General features: G+C 42.2%; 1 protein-coding gene across 1 annotated transcript in view; it reads left to right on the top strand.

Moving 5' to 3' along the window:
* Positions 1 to 3,818: 3,818 nt before the first annotated feature.
* ARHGEF38 (Rho guanine nucleotide exchange factor 38) overlaps positions 3,819 to 18,191 on the top strand; it is a 148,125-nt gene continuing 133,752 nt past the window's right edge. Inside the window, exon 1 of the mRNA XM_070292438.1 lies at positions 3,819 to 4,192. Coding sequence (XP_070148539.1) covers positions 3,997 to 4,192 — 196 coding nt within the window. The 5' untranslated portion in view covers positions 3,819 to 3,996. The remainder of the gene's footprint in view (positions 4,193 to 18,191) is intronic.

Raw genomic sequence — 18,191 nt, 5'->3', positions numbered from 1 at the left:
GCTTATTTAACTTCTATGTAGAGTACATCATGTGAAATGCCAGGCTGGCTGAAGCACAAGCTGGAATCAAGATTCCTGGGAGAAATATCAATAACCTCAGATATGCAGATGACACCACCCTTATGGCAGAAAGTGAAGAGGAGCTAAAGAGCCTCTTGATGAAAGTGAAAGAAGAGAGTGAAAAAGTTGGCTTAAAACTCAACATTCAAAAAACTAAGATCATGGTATCCAGTCCCATTACTTCATGGCAAATAGATGGGGAAACAATGGAAACAATGACAGACTATTTTCTTGGGCTCCAAAATCACTGCAGATGGTGACTGCAGCCACAAAATTAAAAGACACTTGCTTCTTGGAAGAAAAGGTATGACCAACCTAGACAGGAACTAGAATGGACACAAAATTATCGTTATAATTGGCCAAGCCTAATGTCACCTGGAACAAAGTAAGGGTCTGTTGACAAGGAATAGCATGCAGTGGGAGGTGGTAGGAATGAACACTGAGAAAGCTACTAACAAGGTCTGCCCCATTCGCTGATTGATTAAAAGATGGTTTTGAAAGAATTTATCTATTATTTTTAAAGTTGACAAAGAAACTGTTGTGAATAAATTGCAAAATATATTTACTAGTGAATTCATAGTGTGTGTGTTAGTCTCTCAATTGTGTCTGACTCTTTGTGACTCCGCGGACTGTAGCCTGCCAGGCTCCTCTGTCCATAAAATCCTCCAGGCAAGAATACTGGAGTGGGTTGCCATTTCCTCCTCCAGGGGATCTTCCAGATCCAAGGATCAAACCCAGGTCTCCTGAATTGCAGGAAGATTTTTTTTTTTTTACTGTTTGAGTCACCAGGCAATTCATGGTAGCAATTCAATTCAGTTCAGTTCAGTCACTCAGTCATGTCCAACTTTTTGCAACCCCATGAATCACAGCACACCAAGCCTCCCTGTCCATCACCAACTCCTAGAGTTCACCCAAACTCATGTGCATCGAGTCAGTGATGCCATCTCATCCTCTGTCGCCCCCTTCTCCTCCTGCTCCCAGTCCCTCCCAGCATCAGGGTCTTTTCCAGTGAGTCATCTCTTCACATGAGGTGGCTAAGTATTGGAGTTTCAGCCTCAGCATCAGTCCTTCCAGTGAACACCCAGGACTGGTCTTCTTTAGGATGGACTGGTTGGATCTCCTTGCAGTCCAAGGGACTCTCAAGAGTCTTCTCCAACACCACAGTTCAAAAGCGTCAATTCTTCAGTGCTCAGCTTTCTTCACAGTCCAATTCTCACATCCATACATGACCACTGGAAAAACCATAGCCTTGACTACAAGGACCTTTGGCAAAGTAATGTCTCTGCTTTTGAACATGCTATTTAGGTTGGTCATAACTTTCCTTCTAAGAAGTAAGCGTCTTTTAATTTCATGGCTGCAATCACCATCAGCAGTGATTTTGGAGCCCCCCAAAATATATTATATATCTTCTCAACTGGTGAAATTTTAAAATATAATAAAGTTAGCACAGCCAGTTCTGCTATACTTGCTTTGAAAACATAAATTTGTTCCAACAAAAGTGATATATTAGGGAACTCTTTGAGCATAACACAATTTCACATTTGCTTATGGGTGATTTCATCCACTTGAAACATTAGGTGAATGCAGAAAACCATATCCAGATGCCCTGAGCCATGGTGGTGTACACAAAACTCATGCATGAACACCCCTCAAGATTACCAGGCCCTTCAGTTCAGGGCCTGCAGCACTAGCCACACCCATCCACATCTGGTGATGTACATTTCCATCCGACTTTAAATGCCACGGCTTTCATCATTTCCTCATGACTTACAGCTGTAACCCTTCTAATAGCCACTTCCACAAGCAATGTTTAGTACTGATTCAATACAAAGTGCCACGTTTATTGTAGTATTTATGTATTTCTTAACCATTTATCACAAGGAAAACTGTGCTACCATTTTTTTTTCAGTTTTTAAATCTTTTTTCAGTTGGTCCCTGACAAAGTTTCTGAGTGTTCTAACCCTAGCCACGTATTTCCCGTAAGTCCTGTGGTTCCAATTGCACACTTTTGCAGTAGCACTATATCTAACAGCATAAATCTGTCAGTAACCGGGTAAATAAACACAATATACATTACACATATATGTATATATAATAGTAGAATACAACTGAGGCATTTTTAATGTGAATTAAAAAAAAAAAAAGCAAAAGCTCATTTCACCTCTTAGCAGTGAATGTGCCTTGAGAAGCATTTATTAAATGTATTTGGGAGGGCTTGTTTAAAAAGACTATCAATTATATTAAATACAAGCCATTCAAGATGCCAAACTATATATAGATGTCTCTATAGTGGGTGAAGATTTGTCATTTATCTTTTAAGGTAATTATGCAAATTGTATTCAGCCCACACACTCAGAGTTGGAAATATTTTTTTCTCTTTGTCTTCATTTTAAAATCTTGTCTAACAAGAATTAACCATGATTCAAAATGGGCAGCACAAAGCTAGATTTTGGCGGTCCCTTTACAACAAAAAAGGAGTCTATTTTTCTCCTTCGGGTCTCTCTTTTCTTTAACGAGGGCACACAAAACACTGCACATTCCCAGAGCTTCTGAGAACCTCCCCCTTGAGAAATCTCAGAAGATACAAGGAAAAACAACTTCAAAAAAATTAATGAAAGGCCCATCACTATTTGCCTCTCTACCCTCCCTCTTCCCCAGGCCTTTCCAATTTCTAAGTGACTTTTCTCACTTTCAAACCCTTCCCCTTCCTCTCATTTTCCCAAGGTCAGCTGCTTTTTTCCAGCACTCCATCTGCAAAAGGGAGGGAAAAGATCCTTCGGACATCACACACAGGCACAGTGCTGATTTTCCCCAGGACCAGGGCATAGAAGGATGGGCCTGGAGCTGTGAAAGGACTTATTTGAACCTAGGGCAGCAAGTGGAGAGCAAGATATTGAAAAGGCTCCAGGTCTTTCCCACAATGCCAAATGCCTGACCCCTGGCCAGTGTAAATCCTTGTTTTCTCAGGATTGTGAATAAGGGCTTGGCACGTATGTTTTTAGCAAACAGTCTGTGAGTGCTCAGTGTTCAAAGGCAGAAGCATGACTGCTGCTGCTGCTAAGTCGCTTCAGTCGTGTCCGACTCTGTGCGACCCCATAGACGGCAGCCCACCAGGCTCCCCCATCCCTGGGATTCTCCAGGCAAGAACACTGGAGTGGGTTGCCATTTCCTTCTCCAATGCATGAAAGTGAAAAGTGAAAGTGAAGTCGCTCAGTCTTGTCCGACTCTCAGCAGCCTCATGGACTGCAACCTACCAGGCTCCTCCGTCCATGGGATTTTCCAGGCAAGAGTACTGGAGTGTGGTGCCATTGCCTTTTTGAGTGAGCACAATAATCCTTTAAAAAAAGAAAAAAAATCTGCCTCCAATGTTGTGATGTAAATGCAAATTCTCACGGCCCCACACAAGCTCCACAGTCACATGTGGATGACTCTAGCTGAAAGTCACATAGGAGTTCAACCTGCCTCCAGGCAGAGAAACAGCTCCGTGTCCCAGCGCACCTGTCCACACCCAGAGGCTCACACTAAACCCATAAGCCGCAGGTTACACAGGCGTGCTTCCCCTCCTCCCTCCTCACCTTGTTCACTTTCCCCACCCCCCGCACCCCCAGCCCTAGGCCCGCACAATGGGATTTTTGTTCGCTTCCGCAGCGTGTGAAGGCGGAGTCCCTGCTTTGCCTAGCTTGGTGCGGCAGGTCGCTCAGGTAACAGGTGGCAGCTTCCCCTGTTGGATTCTAGGTATAAAAAAGAATGACCTCATAGGGGTGGAGCCCTGGGACTCCGTGGAGGTGGCAGTCACAGACAGGTCACCCTGGAAAGAAGCTGGTTGGTTGGAAGGAGGCAGTTAAACTCCTCAGGCTGGGGTTGTAACCTTCACCCCGAAGGCCCTTTAGCAGCCAGTGATTGCCCGCCGGCCTCTAGAGGTGGTCTCAGCCTCCAATGGAGCCCAAAGAAGCTCCCGGGAAAGAAAACATGGGCACCAAGAAAAAGAACCTGTCCTTCCTGAGGGCCAGGCTCTATATGCTGGAGAGAAGGAAGACTGACACTGTGGTTGAGAGCAGTGTTCCTGGGGACCACTCTGGTACCTTGAGGAGGAGCCAGTCTGACAGGAGCGAGTACAACCAGAAATTGCAAGGTAACCTGCAAGAAACCAATGGGCCCGGGGTTACTGCACTCCCAGCTCTTTTCTTCCTACTCTTCCATTTATAAAGAAAACACTCAAGGCACAGGAGAAAAGCAAATAGTACCTTCCTCTATAAGAAGGCACAGGAGAAAAGCAAATAGTACCTTCCTCTATAAGAAGTAAGAAAATAAGAAAAATGAAGGAAATGTAATTCATAAATTATAGTACAAATTTATTATGTCCTTTCAGAGTTAAAGAGCCAATTCTAAATTATTCTTAATACTATCATGTCTTTTCTTTCTTTTTTTGTCTGCCACCTTCCCTTCCCTTGCTTTTCCCTCCTCCACCCAATTTAAGAAGCAGGAAGCACTACAAAGCAAATGATTTAGAACCCTACCCAAGATAGTTTATCTCACCAGATAGGTGTGAGATGTCACACCGGGAGATCTATCCAGGTAATTGTAGTGAACTGTGATTGTGGTTATTTTAAATAGGGGCATGAAAGTACAACCACATCTGTGAAAAATAAGGAATGTTATAGTCATTGGATGGTATAATAGGATTTCTTGAAAAATCACATAGGTGTTCATTCCTTTAGAGTGAATCGAATAACATCCAAATATGGTAAGAGATGCTTAGCATGCTTAGACTGAATGACTTTTGAGGAAATAACTTCAGTTTATTTTGTGATGGTCGTAAGATAATCTGGCACAGTTATTATAACACGTCCTGTTTCAGGTCCTCAATTGCTCTTCCTTGCTATGCACCCTCTCTTTTTCTTCTTCTTTTCTCTTGAAGGTCATTTGTTCTAGTCAACTTCATTTTGATGTGGATATCATGCGACATTTTATTTATTTATTTATTTATTTTTTCATGCAACATTTTAATCAGATACCTGTTATGTGATCCCTGGAACTGGTCTCTCCCTCTTTGAGGCACACTGTGTTTAACGGCTCATTATCCCACCATGAGCTGTCATTCTGGACTGAAAAAACTACCATGAAACTAGAAAGACCAATGGGACAAGCTTATATTTGCTGCTGCTACTGCTGCTAATTCGCTTCAGTCATGTCCGACTCTGTGCGACCCCATAGACAGCAGCCCACTAGGCAAGAACACTGGAGTGGGTTGTCATTTCCTTCTCCAATACATGAAAGTGAAAAGTGAAAGGGAAGTCGCTCAGTCGTGTCCGACTCTTAGCAACCCCATGGACTGCAGCCTACCAGGCTCCTCCATCCATGGGATTTTCCAGGCAAGAGTACTGGAGTGGGGTGCCATTGCCTTCTCTGAAGCTTATATTTAGAAGGTCCCTTTCATAAAAAAAAAAAAAAAAAAAAAAAGTGCTTGGATTTAGTGATGCAAATTAAATTAAATAAGTTAAATGCATGTAAATTAAATATTTAAGATTCCTGCTATGAGTTCATACTTTAAAAAAGAATATAGCTCAGGATGAAAATGCAAAGTTGAGTCTTATAACTAAAGAATTTTTTTAATAGGGAAGGGGTATTGTTAGAACTTTGAAATAGTTTATTCTCAAGGGTATGATAAATTGGAAAGCATGCAAATTTTTTTTTTCATAAACAAAATTTTATTTATTTATTTTTGGGGGGACTTTTCTTGCAGTCACATAATTTTGAAGCTAATCCAAGATATGATAATATCAAATATATCAATATCTGTATCTGCAATATCTAGATATTTCTGCATGTACTTGTAAGTATAAGAAGGTTAAGACAAAAACCATAACCACAATATGATAATCATACCCTAAACTCTCCAACAATCCCTTAGTATCAACAAAGATCCAGTCAGATTAAAAAACAAAGACATCTCATAAATGTAATAAAATTTTAAAATAGTGTTTGTTTAAATTAGGATCCCAGTAAGTTTTGCACAGTGAAATGGGTTACTTTTAACTCTCTTTTTAACATATAGGGTTCCTTTTCTTCTCTCGCCTTGCAATTTATTTGTTGAAGACATCTGGTGGTTTGCCTCATACTGCTTCGCAGTCAGGACTTTGCTAGCTGCATCCATTCCCCCAGTGTGGCAGACAAGCTCCACTGCGGTCTGCTCTTCTGTCTGTTGGTGGTCAGATCTAGGGTTGATCAGATTCAGATTTGATTTCCCCTGGCAAGACTACTTCATGGAAGCACCATGCTTTTTCACCCGGACGCTTATAATATCTAGTTCTCTTCTCCTTCTCTGATCTTAGCAACTGATATTTAGATCTGTTCAGGCATGGCTGATTCCAGCCAGGAACCAGGAAACATGGCATCTTGAAGAGGCTCCCAAGAACCAGACTGCCATTTCTCCAAGGAGACTGTTTCCTTTCAATGAAAGTCACTCAGTCGTGTCCAACTCTTTGCGACCCCACGGACTATACAGTCCACGGAATTCTCCAGGCCAGAATACTGGAGTGGGTAGCCTTTCCCTTCTCCAGGGGATCTTCCCAACCCAGGGATCAAACCCAGGTCTTCCACCTTGCAGGCGAATTGTTTACCAACTGAGCTATCAGGGAAGCCCCAAATATCTATCAATTTCAATGGGGAATGGTATTTGGAGAACATGCTCTGGGTGCTAGGAGTGTTCCTTACACAAGACGTTGTTTTTGCCAAAGGTGAACAACAAGTTAAAACCCATGCTTTAGGTACACACTCAGCCTCTGGGGCCCAAGAAATCACTGGCCACCAGCACTTCCTTCTGCTTGAACAGATCTGGATGTGAGAGGAGCCGTTTGCCTGAGGGAAAAGAAAGTCACCCTCCCCAGTGGAGCAGGGCAAAACTGTGGGCAGTTGCCTCAGGGGTCTTGGTTCTCCACAAGAGAACATCAAAAGGCTCTGGAAGAGGGTGATCCCACACTCCCACTCCAGCCTGGGAGAGGCTCGCTGCACACGGCCACAGGGAGAAGCCTGGGAAGCCCAGAAATGGGGCCCAAGGAGGGAATCTGGGGACGGATTCTCTCCCCTTCTTTGCTGGAGCAGTGTGCGTGCGTGCGTGCATGCTCAGTCATGTTCGACTCTTTGTGATCCCACCTCTGTCCGTGGGATTCTTCAGGCAATAATAGTGGAGCGGGTTGCCATTTCCTTCTCCAGGGGAACTTCCCATCCCAGGGATCAAACCCGCATCTCTTGTGTCTCCTGTATGAGGTTTCATAAGCTACCTGAGCCACACTGGGCCACTGGGGAAGCCTTACTGGAGCAGGCAGGGCTGCTTTTCTTCCCCAGTAAAGGATGAAAGTGCTAAAGGCATACACATTCTGTTTCCAATCCTGGCACTACAATTTACTACCTATAAGACTGAGTAAATCACTGGAAGCTTCTGAGCTTCAATTTCTTTGTCTATGAAAGTAAGAAAATTACACTTACCACATAGTGTTATTGGGAGAATGAAATTAGATAATTACATGAAACATCTAGAATATTGGTTGACACATCATGCTCCATAAACAGCAGTTATTTTCAATTTTAGAAATGATGGGTACCACAATGAGAGAACAAGACTTGCCCTTTATTAACCCACATTTTCTAATCTACCAGTCTATTTCAGGCTTCCTTTGTGGCTCAGCTGGTAAAGAATCCGCCTGCAATGTGGGAGACCTGGGTTCAACCCCTGGGTTGGGAAGATCCCCTGGAGAAGGGAACGGCTATCCACTCCAGTACTCTTACCTGGAGAATTCCATGGACTATATAGTTCATGGGGTCACAAAGAGTCGGACACGACTGAGTGACTTTCACTTTCACTTTTAATCTGCTTCGACTCTTTTCTGTCTTTTGAGAAAGAGACTACAAATAAGAAATTCAGGAAAAGCCCATTGCTTTATCTCTAATAACGTTTCTTCTCTGTGAGATTCACTAATTCAGTATCTTTTTGATCCAGAGTTTCCATTAGCAGAATAAAAACAGAAAATATTTTTTGCTTTCACTTCCTAAACTTAGCTAAAAGAAAGAAAAGCCTGTGGCCACAAAGTACAGTAGATATTTATTGGTTATTCTGCAGAAGACTTCAGGCTTCTCATGTTTGCCACTGGAGTTGTGGTTTTTCTATGCTCTGTTGGATCCTGTCTTGGAAGGAAAGACTCAGGAGTTAATCCATGGTCCTAGACCTGTCAGAGTACAGAGGAACACATTTGACGTGGTAAAGATAGGCTGGCCTCCTGATGAGTAAGATTTTAAAGATGTAATTCAATAAAACCCATGGTGAATCTCTAAAACCTAATAGCACTTTTAGTATGATTCTTCTATAATTGCTTTGGCAGCAATAGAAGGCATTTCTCATTGATGTTGGAAGCAGTCAGTTCTGTGGTTTGCACTCTGGTCTGTACTATCCCCACTGTCACACAGATGAGTCCAAAGTCACCTTGTGTGTGTGCGTGCTCAGTTGTGTCTTGACTCTTGCAACCCCATGGACTGTAGCCCACTTTGCTCCTCTGTCCATGGGCTTTCCCAGGCAAGAATACTGGAGTAGTTGCCATTTCCTATTCCAGGGGATCTTCCCAACCCAGGGATCGAACCAGCATCTTGTGTCTCCTGCCTTGGCGGGCAGACTGTTTACCACGAGTGCCACCTGTGAAGCCCTAAGTCACCCCAAGAAACTCTTTATTATTGCAATGCCAAGAGTTTTTCTTCTGCCTACCTTGGAACTGATAGCTCCCTGGGAGGCATTGAACAAAGACCTGAGCTGGCTAGAGCCCGCAGACAGATGGCCAAAGCCATCATGAGGTCACAGTGGTTTTCCAGTAGTGGAAAGCAGCAGCCTCAAATTATTTATTGAGCACTGCTTGTCCTTCAGGGCTGTGTCACTATCTGAGTAATACAACTCACTGCTCTGTCTCTGTAAGCAAGTTCTTTAGGGTTCTGGAAGATGTTAGATCTGACTTCAGCATCTCTGGGCTCACCTCTCAACTATACAGTTTATCTGTTCTATTCAATTTCTGACCAACATCACTTTAGTAGTGTGAATCTTAAGTTGTAATATTTTAAATATGGTAAGGGAGGGGTGAGAGCTACTAAGTTAAATGATAGACCATGATTCCTATGAGAATATCATAAAATCTTTGTAAAAGGTTATAATCACATCATTCCTACTAAGCCTTAAGTTGTACAATAATAGTTCGATGCTAAGCCTACTGTTGGTGGCTTATTTTTTCAACAGATTCATTCAGTTAATTAGCATTTATTGAATATGTTATATGGTAAGCAAAAAACAATATATGCCAGGAATTACAACTACAAAATCAATAAGAAAAAGCGTTTGACCTTTGCCAAAGGAGCCTGGATCAGGTTTGGGCAGAGAGGTTGTTAGAAAACACTGTCACTCAGAGATGATAAGGTAGGAATGGGGTGAAGGCGCAGAATTGGGAGAGAAAGGCATTTTAACGTCTTTGTTGAGCTTATCTCTGCCTGAAATAATGGTGTTTGTTTCCTTGTTTATTGCTTATTATTGACCCATTTCCTCTCCCATCTCTTGCCACTCCTACCCCTGCCAGTTGGTACAAGAGGCCCTATCTGTCTCATTAACTGTTCTGTCTTTGTACTTAGAATTATGCCCAGCACATGGGAAGCCCTCAGTAATTCAAATACAATGAATGGCTTGAACCATCCAGTCTAGGCAGGGAATCAGTAGGAGGAAAGATATGAAGGCTGAATTAAGAGCCCTGTGTCTTCATATGTGAGGATATATGTCTCTGTTCATAAATAAGATTCTTCAATAAAAATAAGCAAATATATTAGAGATAACAGTGCACAGAGTTGCCTTTTTGATTCTGCCTTTTAGAGCACACCAGGCCATACCTCAGCTCATTGCTCTTTTTCCAATCATAACAACAAAAGTTACATCATTTTAGTTTCCCAGCTTGCTCAGCCCCTCACTGGGAGCTGAGAGTTTTTTACTGGGAGCCATGGAGAATGACCAAAGCAAGGGAAATGTACTGGCTAGTTGTTAAAAGCTTCTTCTTTGGGAAATGATTTTGTATATGACTGTGCGTGTGAGCTCTATATTTGAGACGCACCTCATTTAAACAGTTACGCGCAAGTGTCTGTGAATATGCAGATCATTCATCTGTCTATGTGTCTACTGTATGTAGCTACAGATTAAGTCGTGTGTGTGTGTTACTTGAGACATATTTCTTTAATGATCGAAACTTTTAATAAAAAGTGTATTGATTAACATTCAACAGCCTTTTCTACAAACCCTATATGATTGATATAGCTGACATTATTGGTTTCCTTTCAGTGTGGGTGCTATGGGATGAATGTTTATGTTTCCCCAAAATGCATCTATTGAAGCTTAACCCCCAACGTGATGGTATTTGGAGGGGGACTTTTGGGAGGTAGTTAGCTCAGGAGGGAGGAGCCTTCATAAATAGGTTTAGTGCCGTTATAAGTTATGAGAGATTTGCTCCCCCTCTCTCCGCTCTTTGCCATGTGAGGATGTGAAATGACAGACATCTGTCCACCAGGAAGGGGGCCTTACCAGCATCCTGAACCTTGACCTTGGACTTCTCAACTGTGAGAAGCAAATGTTTGCGGTTTAAGCCACCCTATTTACGGTATATTTGTTACAACAGCCCAAAATGACCAAGGTAATTGGGCAGTTCCTTTCATCCTCTATGGCTTCAGTAAGCCTCTGGTGAATTTTTTAGCCAATGCGTATTTTTGCTTATCAAGTGTCAGGTGAAAGAGTGAGAATGGTGGGTTAAATGTCCTCACACTGGCAGATAACAACACAAAAGCCACATCTCCAGTTCATGTTAGTTCTGTGGTGCTTTCTTTTTTGCAAAGCCTATCATATCATTTTCATTATGAAAGGACTGGTGACTTGTTTTTATGAAAGCCTGAAATGTTCTTACTATGGATGTTAATGAACAAACCACTCTTCTGCATGGACTTTATACAGAATAATATATTTTGCAGTATGAGGAAAAAGACTAGATTAGACTTGGTCAGATTATGGGAACATTTAATTGGTAATGACTTTTGAGAATACAAAGTAACTGGTGAGCAAGCAAGAGGAGTTGTTAATACTGGCAGATTTGCTGATTTTTGTTCAAGGAGTAATGAAGGGTGGAATAAAGGTAGTTGTCCAGCTGTTTGTCCCAGTTTCTATCCTGGGGCTGTAGGTCTTTTTTGTTGCTGCCTTTGTTCTTTGAGTGTAAAGTAGCTCATTCCCCTTTATTTGCCTTTAGTGAAATGGGAAGTACTTGGATCAGTAATGTGACACCAACAAAAACAAGGTGCGTTTCACAGTTTGAAGGGCAAATATTTATAGAAGGCAGCTGCTGTATAGTGCAGGGAGCTCAGCTTGGTGCTCTGTGATGACCTAGAGGGGTGGGATGGGAGAGGGCGGGGGAGGCTCACGAGGGAGGGGACATAGGGCTGATTCATGTTGGGCAGCAGACACTAACACAACATTATATTCCAATAAAAATAAGGTAAAATAAATAAGCTACAGAAAAAAAAGGCAAGGGACTTTTGAAGCTAAGTAATTTCTCTTTCATCATGTGCAAAGAAATTTTAAAAAGCATATTTTACTCTCTTTTTCAGTAAAGGCATTTCACAGGTTTTAGAGGACACATATGAATCAAATAAAGAGAGTCCTAGGAATCAAGAAAGTTTGAGCTATTCCATTGAGACGGGAAAATGTATTCCTTCTGCATTTAACTGATATACCTCCAGATATTTCTCCAGGCAAGAATACTTCCCAACTCAGGGATCAAACCTGGGTCTCCCACATGGCAGGCAGATTCTTTACTGCCTGAGCCACCAGGGAAGACTTATAAGTTTCTTAAAACTAGCAAATTTAGCCTCTAATTGTATTTTTTTGTCCATCAACATGATGGGTTTATCAAAACACAAAATGAGAAATCAAGAGGGAGGGAGGAGTGAATGGAAGGAAGGAAGAAGAGAGGGAGGGTGGGAGAGAATTCAGATGAGATAAGCAGGAGTAGAAATAGAAATCACTTTAAAATAGTGATAGAGCTGGGGAAAAGAAGAGTGAGTGAAAAGCACTCAAGCTATATTCATCTTTGTTTCTGTTGATACAGGAAAAGTAGAAAGTAGGTTTTTATAGAATTATTTTTTCTTGATACCATAATCATATTAACTTCAGTATTTTTGTGGGCATCGGTTTCCTGGTGATGATGCAATTATTGCAGGAATTTCTAAACTTTTCAACAGTGTCACTCTGAGAACCAGGCAAGACTTGACCTCAGGAGAGGCTTTAGAGTGCCTCCCATTACCTTCTTTCTACCAAGCAGGTGAGGAGTCCTCGGGGCCCAAGGTTCCTGTCTGCCTGGGATCCTTATTCTCATTTCTAGACTAAGTTCAGGGTATCTAGAACCACAGGATTTTCTGTTCAACAGGCCCAAACACTGGCTCCAAGACCTGCTGGAACCTCTTCCATTCAATTTCTCCTGTGGCTGCAGGTGTGCACACCCTTTGACTCTAGGGCCCATTGCTTATGAAGATGTGTCTGGAGCTTGATCGTGCTGGGTGTTCACACCATGCCTAGCAGACCCCTTGTGGGTGGGGAAGTGGGTGGAAGGAAGGGCAGGGATACAAGCCTCATGACTGGGGAGAAGGATTGTGCCCCAAGGGCCTCCTGCCAGATTTTGGCATGAAACTCAGAGGGACCTGAGAAATCTAAACTTGAACTTGGCCTTCTGGATTGTTATGAAAGTGTATTTATCAAGATAAAAGGATATAACATATTTAACAATTTGCCAGCTTGATTTACAACTTTTTCATTTGTAGATAAGGGATGTTGGCCTCCATTTGTACACTTGCTCCAGGCCCCAAAGGAAGCTGCTTAGTACTGTTGTCTGTGTTCAGGACATAGCCTTTCTTCTATGCTAAGCAGTGGAAAGAGAAAAGGAAGGGAAGGAAGACAGCATGACTGTCATCCTCCAGCAGCCATGTCATGCATGCTAAGTCACTGCAGTTGTGTCCAGCTCTTTGCGACCCCATGGACTGTAGCCCACCAGGCTCCTCTGTCCATGGAATTCTCCAGGCAAGAATACTGGAGTGGGCTGTCATGCCCTCCTCCAGGGGATCTTCCCGATCCAGGGATCCAAGCTACAACTCTTGCGTCTCCTGCACTGGCAGGCAGGTTCTTTACCACTAGCGCTACCTGGGAAGCCCTCAGCCAAGGGCATTCACAGATTGTTATTTGACCCCAACACTTTATCAGCTCTGGTTTTATAGTTGAAAAAGTAGATATATAAGGGAGAAATGACTTTCTCTCTACCCTCCTACATTCAAAAGCTGGATCTATGAAATAACAGGCAGATTAACAGGAGAAAAAGTATACAAGCATATTCATTTTAAATATTATGTACTGGGGCGGAGGGGGGTAGCTTCAGAGGAAAAAAGAAGTAAATACCTCAAAAAAGGTTAGAATCAGAGAGCTTATAAACTATCTTGCTAGAGGAAGGGGAGGAGGAATGTAGGTCACATGCTGCTGCTGCTGCTGCTAAGTCGCTTCAGTCGTGTCCAACTCTGTGTGACCCCATAGACGGCAGCCCACCAGGCTCCCCCGTCCCTGGGATTCTCCAGGCAAAAACACTGGAGTGGGTTGCCATTTCCTTCTCCAATGCATGAAAGTGAAAAGTCAAAGTGAAGTCGCTCAGTCGTGTCCGACCCTTAGCGACCCCATGGACTGCAGCCCACCAGGCTCCTCCATCCATGGGGTTTTCCAGGCAAGAGTGCTGGAGTGGGGCGCCATCGCCTTGGAGTGGAGTAAATAACTTAAGGAAAGATGGACTTAGAAGAATTGCAGAGAGAGGTTGGTGACAAAGTCTGTCCACCTGTGGTGTCACTCCTAGTTTCCTGTCCCGTGAGAGGAGTCAACCTCCCCCGGCTGACAGCTGAGCTCCTTTTGGAGGATCTGTCTCCAGGCAGATAAGGGGGTGCATAGAGAGCCTCTCCCTGCATTTGCTGCTTTTCAAGCGCTTTCAACTCAAATGACCAAGGTAGCAAATTTGGGGGTGGCATGTCTTCAACTCCTTCAGGTGGCAGAGTTTAGATTTGGTCACAAGTGCTTTAAATATATGCAAAAATCGAATGCATCTCATTCATTGTCTTACTAGATACTTTGTGTGACTTATTAGTAATAAGAAGTCAAAGCACTTTGAGGATTGTGATACATGCTGTGTGACGTGCTGACAACCTTCTGCTACTACGATAAAACTAGATCTGCTAAAATTTTCACTTTGGAATTCACATTCTTTCTCTGGCGTTATTGTGACATTCCTCTGCTGGCGTATTGTTGCTATTTAATAAGTGCTATCTCTTGGTTTAATTATTAGGAAACAAAATTATAAAGGTAGGTTAAGCAAATCTGCCCTATTGTAATAGCTTAATCATCTCCTCTCCATTTCCCACTTCCTTGTGTATCTTGACACCATTTCCTTAATTTTATGCCTGTTATCGTTTATTTGCATCTCATTAAAATTTAAATACATCTAAAAAATTAAAACCCCTATTTTATAGCAATGGGTGGTGGTGGTGTATGCATTTGCAAATGAAAAGAATGGAATTATATACTGAAAATAAGTAGTTCTTCATCTGGGTAGGTGATATTTCCATAGAATTCTATGTAGTTAGTCTAAATTGTGAGTCTTAAATGCAGCAGGAAATAGAATGTTATGATTAAAAGCCTTTGTCCCAGTTTGTTCCAAACAATTTTTTCCTTGATTAATGAGTCAGAGAAGAAATGGAGACTTAGTAATACCTGCACTGAGGCCCTTGAGAGTAGATACGATCTTGACAGTCTGACATCTAGCTCTTAAAGAAGAAAACCTAAAGGTCATGTCGTCTAGCTGCTGCTTTAAGTGCGCTGAGACACTGTCCCCCTCACAGAAATTGTCTTTTCTGAATGCTTCTTAATGTTAGGTCTCCCATGTCACTGCAAAAGCTGTTGCAGATTTCTGCTTCAGTCTTTTGTTGTGGAATAGTTGATGAAGACATTGTTTATCTCTTTCAGTGCCATCCAGGTTTATTCAAGGAAAAACTTTGGCTCCTCCTAAGAATTAGAATATGTTGTTGTTGCTAAGTCACTTCAGTCGTGTCCAACTCTGTGCGACCCCATAGACGGCAGCCCACCAGGCTCCTCCATCCCTGGGATTCTCCAGGCAAGAGTACTGGAGTGGGGTGCCATTGCCTTCTCCTAGAATATGTTACCTTTCCAGATAAAAACAAGCGATTTATCATGTGTAGCCACCTGAAACTCAGACTCCCTCTTGTACCTAATTCCTGGCCTTTGTATCAGCTGCATCTTCGTGCCCCTACTAAAATTTTCTTCCTCCAAATATCTGAAAGGATAGATTCTCCTCACTGAGATCTTTGCTCACCTGGGAGAGTCATTCCTGACCATACTACCTGTAGTGATGGAGGGGAGGACAGACTTTTGCTTTATTCTCTGAGGTTCTGTGGCTGGGGGCTTCAAGAGACAGAATAAAAGGAGAAAATGCATGTACATTTTATTTGATTTTAATATTTTTACTTGGCACAGAGGGCTTCATAGAAAGAAGTGAGAATCCCAAAGCAGTTAGACCCAGGGGCTTATATATCATTTTAACAAAGAGTGATAAATTGCGGAAATGTGGCAAGACAAAGTAAAGGGGTTTTGAACTGGGGGTATTAAATTGTGAAGAAGTAAAAAGGAAACATATGCGGCAAACTAAGGGAATACAAAGGTTATTTTAGAAATGTTTGTTTGTACAGACTCATCATGATGTCAGCTCCTCATCTCTGGTGATAAGAATTCTCTCCTCTTCCTGATACAGGAAGGGCAGAGAGCCCTGCCTGAATCTGGTGCTTCCCAACTCCCTTCAGCTCAAAGTAATGAACGTGCCAGTGAGGCATATTTGGGGGATGGTATTTGCTGATCCCCTTCAGTGTCCTTCACACCAGCTCTCTAGAATTATGCTATTTTATTCTATTGTTGCCTTTCTGTTTCACTTGAACAGAATTTTCCCTGGGGGAAGAGAGTTAGTCTCAGTTGAACATTTAAGCCGTGCTTGGTATATGGTAGATGCTCAGCTCAAAGACTACTCAATGATTGACAACTATTCAATGACTCATGACAACTATATTGATCCTTAGCATTGGTATACTGGCTTTTACAATTCTGGCATTCAATTTCCCCACTACTTAATTGGAGTCAGTTCTTGAGTTAACTCCTCTCATTTCCTTTTTTGCAAAAAGAGAGAATATAAATAAATAAATTTAATTAAACAAGAAAATAGAAAAAATTTCTTGCCCAGAGATTATGAAATCTCAGTTTTATTGAATTTATCCAACAAGCGGATGCCTAGTTCATACCAACTAGGTACTAACTAGATCCTGAGAATATAAAGATAAACCAAATTAAACCCAGACTATACAATGAGACACACTGTGAACCAGTAGCTGTAGCAATAAGTGCATGAAGTAAGGCTGCAGTTTGGGTTCCTGGGTTGCAGATTCTGAGACAGAAATTTGAGTGCAGGAGGTTTATTAGGGAATGTCCTTATAACAACCTGGAGAAGAGAAAGGACAGGCAGAGGAAAGGGAGAGAAAGAGAGAAGTTTAGCTGTGACTTGGTCTCAGTGGAAGCCTTAGCCTACTCTAAGGCAAGTTCTGAAGATGAGATGATCCTTTGGAGTTGTCTCAGTGTTCTGGAGGTCCTAGACCATTATATCACCCTTCAATTATTAGATGGGGACACCTTGGGGAGAGAGATGACCTGAGAGGTACTCTCATCTGAGATGATTCCTAAAATGGGGCTGTTGGCTCCTGGAATAGGGGTAATAAGTCCTTTTTTTCCTAAAGGGGAACTGGTCAGCTCATCACAGCACTGACCCCTCTCCAGGGGATCTTCTGGACCCAGGGATTGAACCCAGGTCTTCCACATTGCAGGCAGAGGCTTTAATCTCTGAGCCACCAAGGCAGACCCCATTATATTAGAGACATAAGTAAATCAGTATAGGAATTGTGATGAGAAACAGCTTAATTGGACCTTTAAAAATGTCAAAATAAGAGACACTGAAATCTGAATCTTGAAATCCAGTTTGGATTTTCTGGGGGGAGAGGGGAAGGAAGAGAGCATTCCAGAAAAATGGATTAAATATGTCCTAGTACATGGAGAAGGAAATGGCAACCCACTCCAGTGTTCTTGCCTGGAGAATCCCAGGAACGGGGGAGCCTGGTGGGCTGCCATCTACGGGGTTGCACAGAGTCAGACATGACTGAAGTGACTTAGCAGCAGCAGCAGCAGCAGTACGTGGAACACGGTAATAAAACTGGTTTTCCTGTTCCGCCTTCATAGATGGAAAAGACGATACTAATACCAACTAGCATCTGTAGAAGGCACACAGGCACATTACATCATTTCATACTCTTAACAACTTTGCTAAGAAGTTATTGTCAAATATTTATAGATAATAAAATGAAAGTTAACAAAAATATAGGCATCTGCCAAGTGTTACACAGCTAGTAAGTGGTGATGTCAGAGTTATACTGAGGTCTCCTTGGCTCCAAGGTCCATAATTTTTCAACCAATATGAACTCTATTGTTCTAATCAGTTTTTAGTGGGCTTCCCTGGTGGCTCAGATGGTAAAGCATCTGCCCTTCTTGCCTGGAAAACTTGTGGATTGAGGGGCCTGGTGGGCTACAGTCCACAGTGTTGCAAAGAGTCGGACATGACTGAGTGACTTCGCTTTTGCTTTCACAGTTTTTAGTAGTACCTTTTTTTGCGGTTTGTTTTTAAGGAATAGACTGATTTTGATACAATTTTAAACAATACTCAACAACATTAAGAGACCCTTAAGTTCTACAAGCATATTCACCTGCAATCTTAAAATCAACAGTGACCAGTCAGTACTTTCCAGTAGCTGTATTTTATGCTTTCAATAAAATGTTTTATGTGGACTGAAGTTGGAAAGATATGCAATTGCAATGAACGAGGGATACACTTGATAAATTCATTAGAACCTTCTATTCTAAAAATATAAATCAAATGATTTGAATTATC

The sequence above is a fragment of the Ovis canadensis genome, chromosome 6 (genome assembly GCF_042477335.2).
Source record: "Ovis canadensis isolate MfBH-ARS-UI-01 breed Bighorn chromosome 6, ARS-UI_OviCan_v2, whole genome shotgun sequence".
Lineage (NCBI taxonomy): Eukaryota > Metazoa > Chordata > Mammalia > Artiodactyla > Bovidae > Ovis > Ovis canadensis.
The sequence above is the reverse complement of the archived record's forward strand: the minus strand, read 5'-3'. Positions and strand labels throughout refer to the sequence as shown.